Source organism: Arvicola amphibius, chromosome 8 (assembly GCF_903992535.2).
Source record: "Arvicola amphibius chromosome 8, mArvAmp1.2, whole genome shotgun sequence".
In the NCBI taxonomy this organism is placed as follows: Eukaryota; Metazoa; Chordata; class Mammalia; order Rodentia; family Cricetidae; genus Arvicola; species Arvicola amphibius.
The window spans coordinates 21,621,177-21,637,340 of NC_052054.1; the positions used below are offsets into that span (position 1 = coordinate 21,621,177).

Sequence of the window (16,164 nt, forward strand, 5' to 3'; positions counted from 1 at the left end):
AACAATCCTCAATGTGCATATTATTGAGATGTTAGATATTGCCTCAGGCTGCAAAAGCTTTAAAGACACAGATTAAGACTACTTTAAAGTCAAGTCTAAATACTTATCTGTAACTCAAATTTTCAAGAAAAATGCATACCCTGTTGACAAGCAGGGGCGAGGGGCACTACTTTGACTCCCCATGAACTGTTCACAGAAGATACATTTTGAAAAGCAAGAAACACCTTTGGCAATGGAAGACTGAACGTGTGCTTGTTCCATCACTCTCTTTAGTGACCTAGTGTCGGGAGAGCTGACTTTGCTGTTGTGCTACATATTCACAAGGCTGAGTCCCACAAGAGGCTTGCCCTGTCCATCGAGGATGGCATACTTTCATAAACAATTATCATTGACATGCATGAACACACAAATGGGATGCCTATGTGTTTAAGGGCAGAAAGCACAGGTACGAGTATGCATAGAGCTTTCTAAATTGTATGCTCGTCAAAATTCCTTAGAATTTCAAAACTAGAAACTAGGAGTAGAACCAAAAACTGACAGTGATTAAAAACTACAATGATAGCCGGGCGGTGGTGTCGCACGCCTTTAATCCCAGCACTCGGGAGGCAGAGGCAGGCGGATCTCTGAGTTCGAGGCCAGCCTGGTCTACAAGAGCTAGTTCCAGGACAGGCTCTAGAAACTACAGGGAAACCCTGTCTCGAAAAACAAAACAAAACAACAAAAAAAAAAAAACTACAATGATGTATGCACATGTGAAAAAAAAGCCAATAGATTTGTTTCCAACTTATGTAACATATCTTAGCAACCACATCAAAACTAGCATCCACACTTCACATACATCCCTCCTGACACAGGAAGTGCTCACCAGCTGGTGTGCCCTGGCTTTCTCCAGGTCCAGGCTACCATCTGGAGCACAGGTATCTACCAGGAGGTCTTCAGCTTCAGATATCCACTGTGTGAGGTCCTCCAGGTCATGGTGGAACTGCCTCCATTCCTCCACACTGGCTAAAGACCTGGGGCACAAGAAACAGAATCAGAGGAGCTTCCCAGCTTTGCAGAACTACCTGGAAACATGTTTTCTTTAATAATTGTAACAATAATCAATAATAATAATAATGCCAGTCAATACCATCTTATTTAAAGTTTAAATTGAGTGAAATCACAGCTTCTGGTTCTACAAAACATTTCAAGGTAGGTTGCGTTTACTAATTACCTTTTGAGCCTCATGCCAAATGCAAAACAGTGTGCAAACTCCATCGCCTTTTCTCTGCCTCCTCTCTGCAAACTATCTCTGCTTTTTAAAAAGATTTTTGCCTTCTCTGACTTACAAAGCCACTTTTGATTAACTGTAGGCATTTTAATCCACCCAAATTTATACCCTTACCATTTAAGTACCATGAAACATAAAAATATTATTAATTATTCTATCCTCCTAAAAAGTATGTGACTTTATCACAGATTGAAGGCTTCATTTAGAGTTAGAACAACCCCCCAAAAAAGAATAATTATCCTAGAATATTTCAGAGAAATTTTACTAAACTAAATGAGGAAATTTATAATTTAAAAATGAAAATATGGTATTTAACTGAAATTGATGGCATAGTAAACCATAAAAAGCAGAATTAAATTAATATAAAATAAAATAATTATAAATAAATGCAATTATGACATTATTACCAACAGGTAATAAAGGCAATAAAAGTTATTGGAGAAAATTGGTCATTTGTTTAAGAAAAATGAGCCAAAACAGAGCCAGTCAGTATTTAGCGTAGACAAAATGTTATCTAACGAGGTTGGATGGTGGTGGTGCATACCTTTATTTCCAGCACTTGGGAAGCAGAGGCAGGTGGATCTCTGTGAATTCGAGGCCAGCCTGGTCTACAGAATGAGCTCTAAGACAGCCAGGACTGTTACATAGGGAAACTTCGCCTCAAAAAAAAACGAGAGAGAGAGAGAGAGAGAGAGAGAGAGAGAGAGAGAGAGAGAGAGAGAGAGAGAGAGAGAGAGAGAGAGACTGTCCAAGAATCATTTGAAAAGTGGAGTATATAGCTATTGAGCTGGGCTGTAACACATAATACATTCTAAAATCTAATTCTTATGGATCATTAAACAGAAATTTCAAATCAAATAACTAAGATTGTTTTCAAAACACATACAATTGCTTACCCACACACAGAAAATGTAAGGAAAGGATACATAAGTTTTATTATTTTTATGCAATCAGAAAAGAAACAACTATCAGATATAATTTTATAAAACTAAGTTTGTTGTATGTCAAAGGGCACACTGGAGTTTAAGTGACATACAAAAGACTGTAAGTAGTCACACAATAAACAAAAAACATACATAATATCTGTAAAGAAGCAAAACATTTTGAAACAATAAGTAGCAATCCCTTGGATTAAAAGATAAGCCACACTGCTGTGAAGAATCTTCAAATCCCACTGACCACGAAGAGAAAATAAGACAGCAATGTAACCCATCACTGTAATACTGGTGAACTAGTCTTGTCAAAGTTAGCCAGAGTTCTAAAGGAAGGGCATGTTCATAAATACCACTGGCAGGGCACAGTAGCCAACTTCATGTTATAATACAGAGTTTCAACATCTTTTCATTCTTTAATTGTCTTCATCTAATAACTGATGTGAGATGTCCTTTTGTATATGTGTTGCTTTTATTGGTTAATGAATAAAGCTGTTTTGGCCAATGGTAGCAGAGTAAAGCCAGGCAGTAAATCTGAACAGAGATGTAGACAGAGAGTAGGCAGAGTCAAGTAGACACCAGTCAGCCTCCACGGCCAGTCAGCCTCCAAGGAAAGAATACATGTAGAAAATGAGGTAACGCCATGACTACGTGGCAATACATAGACTAATAGAAATAGCTTAATTCAAGATGTAAGAGCTATCTAGAAATATACCTGAGCCATTGGCCAAACAGTGTTGCAATTAATATAGTTGCTATATGATTATTTGGGTCCAGGCAGCCGGAGAGCAAAAGTGCAGTCTCCCTTTACAAAAAAAACCAGTGTTATGATTTAAATGTGAAATGTGGCCCATAGGCCCATGTGTTTGAATACATGATCACTGGCTGTTGGTACAGTTTGGGATGAGCAGAACCGTAAGAAGACAGGGCCTCACGGAGAAAGTGCACACCTCTTAGGAGGCTTGGAGATTTTATTCTAACCCACTTCCTCTTCTCTCTTCACTTCCTGATTGCTGATGTAATGTAACCAGACAGCCTCCTCCTGCAGCCATGACTAGCCTATCATGCAAACTGAATCCCCTGAATTCTTAAGCCAGAACAGCCTTCCTTCTCTAAGTTGCTTTGATTAGGTATTTGTATCAGCAATGAGAAAAGTAACTACTATCCCAGGTCTAACAAAAAATACGTATAAGGATAGACATAAGGATGCTCCCTAACTACACAAAGAGGCCATTTTTAAAACTCTACATAGCAACAAAGCTGAGTTCTATTTCTTCAATGATTGAACAGCCACATGAATTGTCAAAAAAATATTTTGACAGTATGATCCCTTGTTTTTGCATCTGAATATTTCCAGTGGATTACTCTGTGATAACCTCCCTGCTGCACGGTACTTTTCATTGGGCTATCTCAAGCTAATCCAAACAGAAATCTTGCCCATTTCTCTTTTCTCCTATTCACAGGCCCCTGTGCAAAGGCTACTAAGAGAAAAGCTCCAAAACATTCTATTAGGCAGGAGATTTTAAGGGGCAAAAAAAAAAAGAAAGAAAGAAAATTTGGTGTGATATATGTATTCCAATTATCTGAAGCTGGTGAATATGGATTCCAATTATCTGAAGCTGATGAATATGGATTCCAATTATCTGAAGCTGGTGAATATGAATTCCAATTATCTGAAGCTGCCTCTGCTCCTCATTCACTTTAATCATGGCATCCCAGAGAAAGGAACATTAATAAAATCCCTTTTAATTAAATAGAGAGACTTTCCTTATGCTAAAACTAAAGGTAATCCCATACTACCAAGATACTATGTTCTAAATGGTGGTGGCCTATGGTCACATTTCTCTTTAAGGATGGGGGCTCATCTCTATTTATGAAGCAGGTCATATTAGAAAAGATGTAGAAAGTGGTTTCCATGATCCTGATGTACACACACATGGACGCTTTCAGTGACCCAGGAACCGGCCCTCACATTACTCAAACATCCATTTAACTCACACCTACCCTTTCCGGTCACTGTACATTCTGTTCACCCTGCCCCATTTCGCATTCAGCTGACTGAGCATGTCCCTGATCTGAATGGCTTCAGGACCAGACGCTTCGAGGATGACATCCGGCTGCTTCTCGTGAACAACTGCAATCTGCTCTCCCAGTTTGTCCAGCTGATCTTTGATATCCTGCAAACATTTCATCATACAAAAACAGAAATCAGAGAGGTAACAAAAAAATAACAGAATCACAGATAAAGGTCTACACATAAAGTATTCATTTAAAATAATAGTGAGGCTAATTACTGCTGCATGTGCAAACTGAGGAATTTTCTATGTAAAAATCTATATTAGCCCAAATGTGAGGAAAACCATCACAACGGTGGATGGGGAAGCGCCCTCCCTGACGTTCTGACTGGCTTGCGGACAGGATGTAGGAAAGGCTTTAACAACATTCGATGAAGGTAAGGAAAGGCTTAGATCTGGAATTAGAGTTTTAAATGCCTAATCACAGTAGCTTAAATGAGAAAATGAGTTATCAAATCCATCACATATGCCAGTTCCTTCAGAAATTTTTATTATGATTTTATACAGAAGTGCAATCAACTATATGGAAAAGAAACTTTCAAAGAACTGAAAACTTGAACTGGCAATCAATATGCAATTCCACACCCGGGCAACTAGCCAATCTTAAATCAATATGGATGACCCGACAGCATTTGACACAAATGACAATCAAGTTTCTATCTGATTAATATAAGGTCTCTGTTGTTGCAAATAACCGTGCGTACAGAAAAATCCAAACACACATTTTTTTAATTGAAAAACAAAATTGTTATATCCCTCCAGGGAACACAGTAAAGCTTCACTATTTACACATAGTATCACTGACTTGGAACAATCAAGGATTTTGATCATCTTAAGTAAGTACAATAGCATCTGAGCACAGTGGTTCATGCCTGGAACCCCAGCTCCCAACAGGCAAAGGGAGAGGGATGTGAACATCAAATTAGCCTGGGCTATCCAAGGAGGCCCTGCCTTTAATAAACCAAAAAGGGAGGGGAAAGGGGGAGAAGGGAGGGAAGAAAGGAATGGAGCAACAAAGGAGGAAGGGAATCCTTACACTGTTTCTGCACTTTATCTATTAACCATGGCTACTACCTTTCAGCACTTAGATTTTTACCTTCAGAGAGTCTTCTTGGAAAGAGAAGTCCTCGTAGACAGTGGTGTTCAGCTCAGGAATATTAAGCGATAATTCAATGTCATCCATAGTGAGTAAAATTTTATTAATTTCAACCAGATAATCCGCAGGGAGGGCCGATGACGCAATTTCAGAAGAAAGTGGAATCGTTTTCCTCTGCTGGATAGAGATTGTCTGTTAAAAAAAAAAATCAAAGAAATAATTCAGGCATCTTAAAACCTCCCCCAGAAAAGTAACAGCAAACTAGGGAAAAAAAATTACAGAACTGTTTATGGAAGCATTCTAGACATCCAACCAAAGTTTCAAGAACCGTAGATAAGGTGAATGTGATCAAAACACATTGTATACATGCATAAAAATATAGCAAAACCAATATCATATAAAATTAGTAAATGCTAATGAAAACAATAGCATTGAATATATTTTTTCCTATTTTAACCATTGCTGCTATAGAAGCTCAACAAACTCTATTTTAGCTTCCATCCGCAGTTTGCTGCCACACCCTATAGAGAAGCTAACGTCAATCCCTGGCGTCTACGTTTCTCTAACAAACAGGAAGCACAACTGCTTCTCTGAGCTCTGACGAAACACAAGTAAGTTGTCTGTTGTCAAGTACAGGAAATAAACCATCTTAAGATCGTTTTTACATCACCCTTCCACAATATCACAATTAGATTAAATACTTTGTAGGCCACACTGCTCAAAACTGAAGCTAAACATGTTTTCCAAGCATACTCAATGGACACAGTGGCACACACCTATCTGTCTTACTCTGTGTGGCACTGAGATAGGAGGAACCTTTGGTTCAAAGCCAGTGAGGACAACATACATGAGACCGGGTTTCACTGATTGATGAATTAATTAATTAACCAACACAAGAAATGTCATGGGGGTTCTGAATGAAATGATATCAATGTAACTTGGAGACAGCAAGGCCGGGCACAGACACCTGACATAGTAGACTAATGTGCCCTAAAGTGCTGGACTCAGGCCTCCTTTGCTGTAATGTAGAAATCCTGCATCCTCCACTCAAAATAAAGTGCTGTCTACAGTGGGCTGCTTGCTCCTCTTTACTCCTTGATAGCTATAGTTTAATAAATAAATCTCCCATTCTAAAGATCCAGATTAAAACAAACAAGCAAAAAGAATACGCATGAGAAGCAAAGGACAATGGCTCTGGGCTCTGATTGTTCTTCATGGACGGGCTCTGTGGGAGCCTTCTCAGCTTGGTCGTTCACCTTCCTGGACCTGGGGGGAGTTGGGAGGACCTTGGTCTTAGCATAGAGTGGGGAACCCTGATGGCTCCTTGGCCTTGAGAGGGAGGGAGGGGAGGTATGGGTGGAGGGAAGGGGAGGGAAGGGGGAGAAGGAGGGGAGAGAAGGGGGAGAAGGAGGGGAGGGAGGGGGGAGGAGGAGGGAAGGAGATGGAAATTTTTAAATATAAAAAAAAATAAAAAAAATTAAAAAAAAAAAAAGAATACGCATTCATTAAGACACTCTCATCTACTACCCTGCTTAGGGGTTTCCTGTCCCTCTCTACTTTTTGTAGAAACTCCGCAGTTCAAAATGTGTTTTCTACTCCCCAAATAGACTTTTCTCCCAGTGCGATAAATCAAAATGCCCTACTATGAGAGAGAGAGAGAGAGAGAGAGAGAGAGAGAGAGAGAGAGAGAGAGAGAGAGAGAGAGAGAAGACATGGGGAGGACCACAAGGGTGGGGAGGTTATGGTGCAGGGAGGACTAGGGAGATGGCTCAGTGGGAGTTTGAATCTTTTCACAACCTGTGCTTGTAACCCTGGGCTGGGGATAGGAGACAGGGGATGCTGGGAGCTCACTGGCCAGCCTGCCAGTGAAACCCTGAGCTTCATATTCAGTGAGGCTCTGTCTCAAAACAATATAGGAAAATATCTACTGCCCTCCTCAGGCATCTGCATGATTCTGCTTCTGCTCTGCCTCTGCCCCTGCCCCTGCCCCTGCATGCACACTCCCATGCATATACCACACATCACAGCCACACAGGGGCTGCTGGGGCCCAGAAACAAAAAGACAATATGGCACATGCAGCCGAGTTCTGAAAAGAGATGACGTTACATGGGGTGGCTCACATCCCATAATATAGCCCACACAGATAAGGGAGGAACTGAATATTTTATAATATCCTCTACTTTGTTGTTATTGACCCAATAAGGCAGAAAAAAAGCTGAAATGGAACAGAACTACTATTCATCAACTCTCTGAAAGAAAAGGACGTTTTAGAAGGCAAAACAAGTTTTAAAAACTCTCAAAAACTACAGTCATTATGTAGCTATGCATGTGTTAAAATAACTAAAAGACAAAACCCCACAATATAATACTGCTGAATTATAATGAAGGATAATATCTGTATTTTATAAAGTATTCATATATTTCCTACTGTTATATAATTCAATTTTTATTGTCTGTGTGTGGGGGTGCCACTACAGGTGCACAGATGTCATGGACAGGTGTGGACATCAAAGTACAACTTTCAGAATCAGCTGTCTTATTCCACCATGGCTTCAGGAATTGCCTTCATGTTGGTAGGACTGCATAGGCAGCATCTGTAACAGCTGAATCATCTCACTGACCCTATCTATAGCTCCTGTTTTTGTATGTCTGTGGGGTGTGTGTGTGTGTGTGTGCGTGCGCGCGCGAGCGTGCATGCGTGCATGCATGCATGCAGAAGGCCAAGGCTGTGGTCAGAGTCTTCCTCTATCACTGTGGACCTTATTCACTGAGGCAGAGCATCTCAGCTGAACCCAGCACTGACTGACATGAATAGTTTAGCTACCTGGCTTGCTCTGGCAATCACTTGTCCCTCCCTCCCATGTGCCGGAATTACAGGTGGGCTGACAAATTCGCCCAGCATACATGTGAGCACAAAGCACCCACATTCAGGTCCACAGACTTACACCCCAAGCATGTCACCTACTGAGTCGTCTACCCAACATCAAGAATTCATACCGAGGTCACAATAGGAATACCCCGGTTCACAAATCGGAAAAGGCCAGTTAGTAGATCACATAAGAAAGTAGGTTCTGTCCCTCTGGTTGCTAACTCGGAGTGCATATTGGAGTTCACTACAGCACAGCACCCCAATTATAATGAAACCTGGTGCCCAACAAAAGAGGAATGGGTAAAAAAAAAATGGACACTGGAATTTTTTCAACCATAAACTTAAAAGTTCTACGGTCAGCAGAAGAAAAATGTAACTTAAGAATTTTAAGCAAATGAAGCCAGTGTCAGAAAGACAAATGCTGTATGTTTTCTCTACCGGATGGTTCCTAGACATTATAAAAATATGAAAAATCACATTGGCATCTACGATAGGAAAATAGAAGTGAAACTTCTAGGGGAACAATGGGGAATGATGGGAGTGAGAAGGGGTGAGACGGGGAGGGCAGAGACTACGGGAGAGATAGATAGGTTCAGCATACCATGTACACCTGCAGGACTTTAGCAGTATTATTGCTTTTAACTGTATTTCTTAAATGTGCCACTCCTAGATCTAACCTTGAAAGCTTCTGACTTAACTACCCTTAGGCAAGGATGTGGCTGCTGCTGTTGCTGTTTGTTGCTGTTGTTGTTGTTGTTGTTGTTGTTATGCATTGGTTTATGTTCTCCAAATAATTTCAATATCCACAATTAAAAACACCATAAGGAGATGGCTCAGTGGGTAATGGCACATGCCACTAAATCTGGTGACCTGACTTTGATGCTCTCCATCTACAGGATGAAAGGACAAACCCAGTGCCTTGTCCTCTGCGCACGTGTCTTCACTTTTCTCTCACCTAACAAGCAACTGGGAAACACCTGATGCTAACTCAACTTGACACCTATGAATTGTGTTATTCCACCCAGCAGGGTCTGTGTGTTTGTTTTAATGCATGGATATGTATGCACATGCATGTACTCCTAGGTGTGAAGGTACACCTGAATACCCAAGCATGTACATGCACGTGTGTGGGGCTGTGCATGTGTGTAAGGCAGAGGCAACCTCAGGTGTGTCTTAGGAACACCACCCACCATCTGACACGGTCTTTCACTGGTCCTGTGCATGGCCTAGAGCTCACCAGTTCGGCTAGACTGTCTGGCCAACAAACCCTGAGAACATCCCGTCTGCCACTCCAGCACTGGAAATGAATGCTGTGCCAACACACTCAGCGTTTTTTCACGTGGTTCTGGGCACTGAAGTTCTCATGCTGTGAGGCACACATTTTCCAGGCAATTGTCCCCAGTCCGCAGCCTAGTGGCTGTGATTCCTGCTTTATGTGGCAAGATAAAAAAGAAAATAGCTGAGAACGGTACTGAAGCCTCCTCCTTCTGGACAGACGGGATGGTTTGCAAGGGGACTGACTAAGAAAGGAAGCAGGCTGGAGGCAGACGTGGATGGCCACTTCATTCCGGTCATACAACAAGGGCCATTTGGAGACAGACAATGGCCAGCAAGCCAAAGCACAGAAATCCACTCCGATACCAAGGAGATCAAACAAAACTGATTCCAGACAGAACAGAGGCCTAGAGAACAACGTCAGTTGAAACACCGCTAGGGAGGAAATCACTTAAGACAGCAAGCAGCGAATCCTGCTCCAGACAATAAGGCCCTACTACACCAGAACCACATCTTTAAAAGCTTAAAATGTTGATAGCATGCTCAGCACTCCAAAAAGAAAATAAAGAAATAAAATAGGAAGTCACTTCTTGGAGGACGGAGACCTTCCAGGTTTCACACATGACCACAAGTCCAAAAGAGATGATTGCAAATAAGGCTTTACATGTCTACGTCTTTGAGTAGTGCCCTACCTGAAAATAGCAGCATATCTAGTAAAACACATTAGAAAGAAGAGGACTACTGGGCGCTATCAACATAGTATGTCATTAGCTTTTGAATATATCAGATTTACAGACAAATTCAGCAAACAAAGGGTTTTCTTTACTGTAGAGCTAGTTCTTCTACACTGACTGCAGTGTGATGCCTCATTTAAAATTTGTTCATACTGATTATTTGTATGCAATTCCTTCTGGGGGCAAAACAATAATGTCACATCTCCAACTCCTAAAAATAAACAAACAAAAAAAAAGCCAGTAATTAAAGAAAGTGGAAGAAATCATACAATTTTCTAACTGACTTGCTTGGAAGTATCTTTAAATATTATAGCACTGGCCTGGATGGGAGAAGATGGCGAAGTTACTTGTTGGCTGCAGAGCCCACCCCATCATACCTTAATCTTGTTGTAACGTGTATGCAAAAGTAACAACTGCAAACGGATCTTTTCCTTTTTACTGTCCTCCATGGGTTCATGTAACAAATGGTCCCCTCTTCGCAGAACTTCCTCAATCTGGGCTCTCTCCTCATCCATCTGAATGTTTAAAGAAACAACCATTTGCTAAAGGCAAAAGTGTCCAGAGAGATGCAATACTCACCGTTGCTCAGCGTGAGAATTAAGCTGATGAGATAGACAGAGCAGTGTGGGCAATCTACAATAGCCTGTGATTTTCTTTAAATACTTTATATTTGAAAATAAAATATTCCAAAGCCAGTTTATCACACCTTAGATAATTTAGACAGAAAGTAGGGGATTGACATGAGTCAATGTGATTCATTATTATTATAATTATCATCATTATTATTTTGTTTGTTTGGTTGCTTGTTTGAGATTAAGATTTCAGGTAGTCCAAGATAGCTTCATACTTGCTATATACCTAAAAAAAAGCTTGAATTCCCATGCCTCCTGCATCTGCCCCCCAATTGCTGGGATTAGATGAATGTGCCACCGAGCAGGGTTGTACGTGAACTTGAAGCATTACACAAGTCACTTGGCAGCTTTGACAATGACCCTCATAAATCACATCTGGATTTCTTCAGTTACATGTAGCAGGTCAAGCAAGCAAATTCAAACAGAGAAGGAAAAGAAAAAGGAAAGTAGGATTTGAAAACAGCCTACCTTTTCCTCATCGTTCTTGGAGTCCAAGTGTTTTTCCACAACTTTCAGCATGTTTTCTACGTCATTTTCTAATTTTTCCAAGTCAGAGAAAGACCCAGCAGCTTCAACAGTTCCAGCAGGACCAAAGCATTGATAGGATGTAGGGTCCTGGTCAATCAGCATCTAGGAAGGGAAAGAGGCCTCTGAGCATACAGTTGACTTAATTTTCCAAACTCATCCTGAAAGGTAGGGGTCACAGCAGGAACCAGGATTTATCTGAAATGACTTCTGTGTCACTCATCATAGAGCAAGGATGTTTGACAATCTGGGCTTCTTAGAATAACTCATTTTTCAACCTTAAGCCAGGGGCGTGAGGTGTGAGCTGACTGTGGCTGCTTGGTGCAGAATGGCAGATGCCAAAGTGAACAGAACACCCTACAGGAAACAGGGCCATGAGTCAAGCCATCCCTTCCACAGTCATAGAGGAATGATGGCCAGTTCTCACCCAGTTCCAGGACACCCTAGAGAATGCCTCCCTTACATGTTCAGAAGAATTTCCCTGGATTTTTTGATACTCAAACTTCAAAAAAGATTATATTTCTAAATGGCACATTTTCATGGCTATATGGAAAAGGTAAGTCAGAAGAACAATTGTAATAAAAATAAATGAAGAAAAGTAACACCCAGTGACAGTCAAATATGAGGAAAGCAACGTTCTCACATCCTGACTACAGACACAAAATCTTTCTGTCAGCCAATGCTGAAAATCTTTGGAACAGCCCTTGGAGAACCTCTACAATTCAATGAATTATAAACTCTGATGCCAAGAGAGACAAATAAGACGACTGCAACAAACATAATATTCCCAAGGAACCACAAAATTTATAAAATTAACTTAGGAAATGATAACAGACCACAGATTGTTACTATTAAAATCAATTTCAAGAGAGCATGTACAAAATGCTATAAAATTTCTTATGTTAGTATCATGCTACAGGATAAAGTTCTTATACTCTATAAAGATTTGTCTCTCATATTGGTTTAATAAAGTGCTGATTGGCCAGTAGCCAGGAAGGAAGTATAGGTGGGACAACCAGATTAGAAGAATTCTGGGAAGAGGAAAGGCTCAGTCTGTAGTCACCACCCAGATACAGAGGAAGCAAGATGAGAATACTGCACTGATAAAGGTGCCAAGCCACATGGCTAAACATAGATAAAAATTATGAATTAATTTAAATTATAAGAGCTAGTTAATAATAAGCCTGAGCTAATAGGCCTACCAGTTTATAATTAGTATAAGTCTCTGTGTGTTACTTTGGGACTAAATAGCTGTGAGACCAGGCAGGACAGAAACTTTCATCTACAAATGGCACCAAGGTGGGCAACTACATCACATTTCCAAAGCTCCTAATCTGTGCCCAGCCTTAAGAACTCTATAGTAAAACATTTCTCCTCCTCCCCTCTAAAAATAAAGATGAAAAGAGAAAGAATAGGAAAGATACATAGCATAGACACCTTTCTTTTGTAGAAAGTTATTTGTTTTTGACCCTCGATTTAATTGATACAGCTTTTTTTTGAATTAGTAAATTCAGGAAGCATGTCTTTCTACTAACTATAAACTGAGTTACTTATAGTATTTAAATCTGTCAACATTAACATACACACATGCATTTTCTATGAACACATACATTAAAAGGATGAGTTCACGATCAGGGATTGATAAGCATACCTAACTTGGGACCTGACTTCATTATTTCTGTTCTATTCCTATCCCAACTGTCAACTGACTCTGACACCACTTGTGAGTTATTTAGTAAAAAATACTTCCTTATATATTAATAATCACACATAAGTAACACCAATTGCTTTGCCAAAAAGTTATTAAAATTCATTTAACTTTAAAAATTAGTAGGTTGGCACAAATTGACCTACCCATGGGGAAAATGGTATTCTATAAAAGTGCAAGTACTCACTTGGGCACTTTTGATGTGCTGGGACACCTTCTCAAAGTTTCTGTTCAGCTCAGCTAATTTGGGTTCTACGAGTTCCCTGCTGGCACTTCCACGGGCGTTCATCAAGATGATGGCTTGTTCACGAACATTCTCCACCTGGAGGTTGACGTCATCCAGCTCAGACAACAAACGCTGATGGAAAAAGAAAGAGGAGAGAAAGAGACAGAGAGATTATTTCAAGTGAAAAGTCAAAAAATAAATATGGGTGTGATGCTTACTATGGACTCAAGGTATTTAAGATAAATATCCGTGGTTGTTAGGAAGAAACTTCAGCGCCATCACCCAGATGAAGAGCCGGTCACAGAAAATTGATGGCCGTCTGAGTTTCTCCCATGAACTACATGAGAATCCCCACACAACTGACAGCACAGGAGAACAGACCACAGCATATCATCCCTGCGGCACTAGGGGCTGTCTACCTTCACGATTTCCTCCTGTTTACTTGCTGGTTTTTTTTCGATCTCATCCAGTAGAGCTTCAGCTTGATACAGCCAGGTACTGATATGAGCGACATGTCCATCAAACATCTCCAGCTGATTCTGATGGTTCTACAGAAGAGTAAAATAATGCTGACACAATCAAATGAAATAGTAAGATGATGATCTCAAAAGAGATTTGAAAGGCCACCAAAGAGTACACTGTGTATCCCACAATTCTATACAACAAGGAACAACTCTGCTACATTCTTACACGTAGTTGGCTTGTTTTTGGTTTGGAGTTTCTGGATGGAGGCACAACTGCTTTATAGTTCTGGAGCTTGAACATGGGGCCTCACCGACTATATGACTGAATATATCCCCATCCTTCTTTTTATTTTTTATTTTGAGACAGGGTCTAACTAAGGCGTCTAGGATATCTTAGAATTTACTCTGTATGCAGACTTTCAACTTGTGATCCTGCATCAGCCATCCAAGTACCTGAGGTTACAAACCCGTGCCACCAGACCTGACTTTTTTGAGAGTGAATGAGTGCTGTTTTTTTTTTTCTTTGAGACAGGGCTTTCTTATGTAGGTTGACCTGGAATGCTAGAGACTCCTGTCTTGGTCTCTAACGTGCTAGAATTACAGGTATGCATCTCCATGGCCAGCTTTAGCTATGTACTTTTCTCTACATGGATATGTAGTGATGTGTCAGATTATATAATTGACCTAAAGTTAGGTGGGTAATAGATCATGGACTGGAATATAAGAAACCTCTGGCCAATGAAGACCTAAGCACATGACCTCCTCTGCCCTACATATACTGATTTGAAAAAATGCTCAACAGACAATTTATTCTTTTTCTATATCTATCTATAACAAGGGAATTATATAAGCTAGATAAGTCCTATCAAATGTGTCAGAATAAAGTAATAATTTGTAAATAATAACTCTCACTTCAGAAATTGGGGCTGCCATATGTTTATTACTGGTAGAAGAGAGCTAGCTAACACTATGAAAATGTAATGGTCATAGAATCATAATTGGAAAAAATTTAAATGGGAAGTTTAATATACTGCTATATAATACCACTATATGTTCAAAGTCATTTAATCATCATTAAATAATACAAGGTAGCAATTATAATAATGCCAATTCCGTAAATGAGAAAGAAAAGAATAGAGTTTTTAAGCAACTTCACTGAGGTAAAAGTCAAGAATTTTATAGACCCCATCATTTGATATAATCTTTGCTCTGAGCTAGTGCATGACTAAGACATTATAAAGACTGTATACAATGTATATACAATCTATGCATACACATACATAGCATATATTATAATAACTACTATATGATATAATTAAAATGAAAGCATATTTACTAAATATTAAATGCAGCATGTATATTCAGTGCAACTATTTTAGTTTCATAGAGGTACTGTAAATTCATCCACTTGATACCTTTTCAATAGAAAAATAAAATATAGAACAATACAATTTACAAGCAAAGCAAAACAAACCCGCCAGACACAGGAACCAGATTTTGAATTCTAATGGGGGCCATATGCTTTAATAGCTGTGAAGGGAAGACATCACCACTGACGTGTTCTGGTAACATACCAGCAAGGTGTTGCACCAGTCCTCGGTCCAGGTTCGCACTCGACTCCACCCAGCATTAAGCACACAGAGATTCTCTTCCAGGACGGACTCACTGCCCGAGACCAACTGCTGGAGGGCAGCGCTACTCTCAGTAATGCTGTTTAAGTCAACTTTTCTCTTTTCCAGATCCTTCAGAATATTCTGGGGGGAGGAGGGAGAACAAAACACACTTGACTTTTCAGAATATTATAAAATTTACCTAACCTTGTCTGTGTGTGTGTGTGTGTGTGTGTGTGTGTGTGTGTGTGTGTGTGTGTGTGTGTGTGTGTGTGTCTGTGTGTGTGTGTCTGTGTGTGTGTGTCTGTGTGTGTGTGTGTCTGTGTGTGTGTGTGTCTGTGTGTGTGCATCTGCACGTCGTGTTCTAACTTTTCTCCTCCAGCAGCATGAGAGTCTATGATTTCCTTGATTACTTGCAATGCCTTAGAAAACTCAACACACTGACATACCAAGAACTCTCAAACAATAATGAAAATCAAAACGGTTAATACGGGAGTTTGAAAAAGAATGTAAGAAGTTCAGATGTGAAATACGGATTAAGAGTGTCTGAGGAGAACCAGCAAAACACAAGCTTTGGATTTCAGCTTCACGCAGCGGGAACACTCTAGGCAGGAAAAAGCTGATGGGAATTCACCCACAAATGAAGTTTTACCAGGAAAGGGAACATGTATAAAAATGCAATATGGTGAAAAATGCAAAATCTCTTGAAAGCAGTGGACAGAGGCACCTCCTGGTGCTGTATCTTTT

The 16,164-nt window shown here is 40.1% G+C and overlaps 1 protein-coding gene across 7 annotated transcripts in view; it reads right to left on the bottom strand.

Annotated features, from left to right (window-relative positions):
- The window catches only part of Utrn (utrophin), a 498,374-nt gene that overhangs the window by 278,763 nt on the left and 203,447 nt on the right, over positions 1–16,164 (bottom strand). For all 7 annotated transcript variants that reach the window (XM_038338349.1, XM_038338350.1, XM_038338351.1 and 4 more), the window contains 8 exons: positions 15,382–15,561; positions 13,763–13,891; positions 13,305–13,475; positions 11,353–11,514; positions 10,630–10,767; positions 5,374–5,565; positions 4,207–4,379; positions 866–1,013 (listed from right to left, as the gene is read on the bottom strand). In XM_038338349.1, coding sequence (XP_038194277.1) covers positions 866–1,013; positions 4,207–4,379; positions 5,374–5,565; positions 10,630–10,767; positions 11,353–11,514; positions 13,305–13,475; positions 13,763–13,891; positions 15,382–15,561 — 1,293 coding nt within the window. The remainder of the gene's footprint in view (positions 1–865; positions 1,014–4,206; positions 4,380–5,373; positions 5,566–10,629; positions 10,768–11,352; positions 11,515–13,304; positions 13,476–13,762; positions 13,892–15,381; positions 15,562–16,164) is intronic.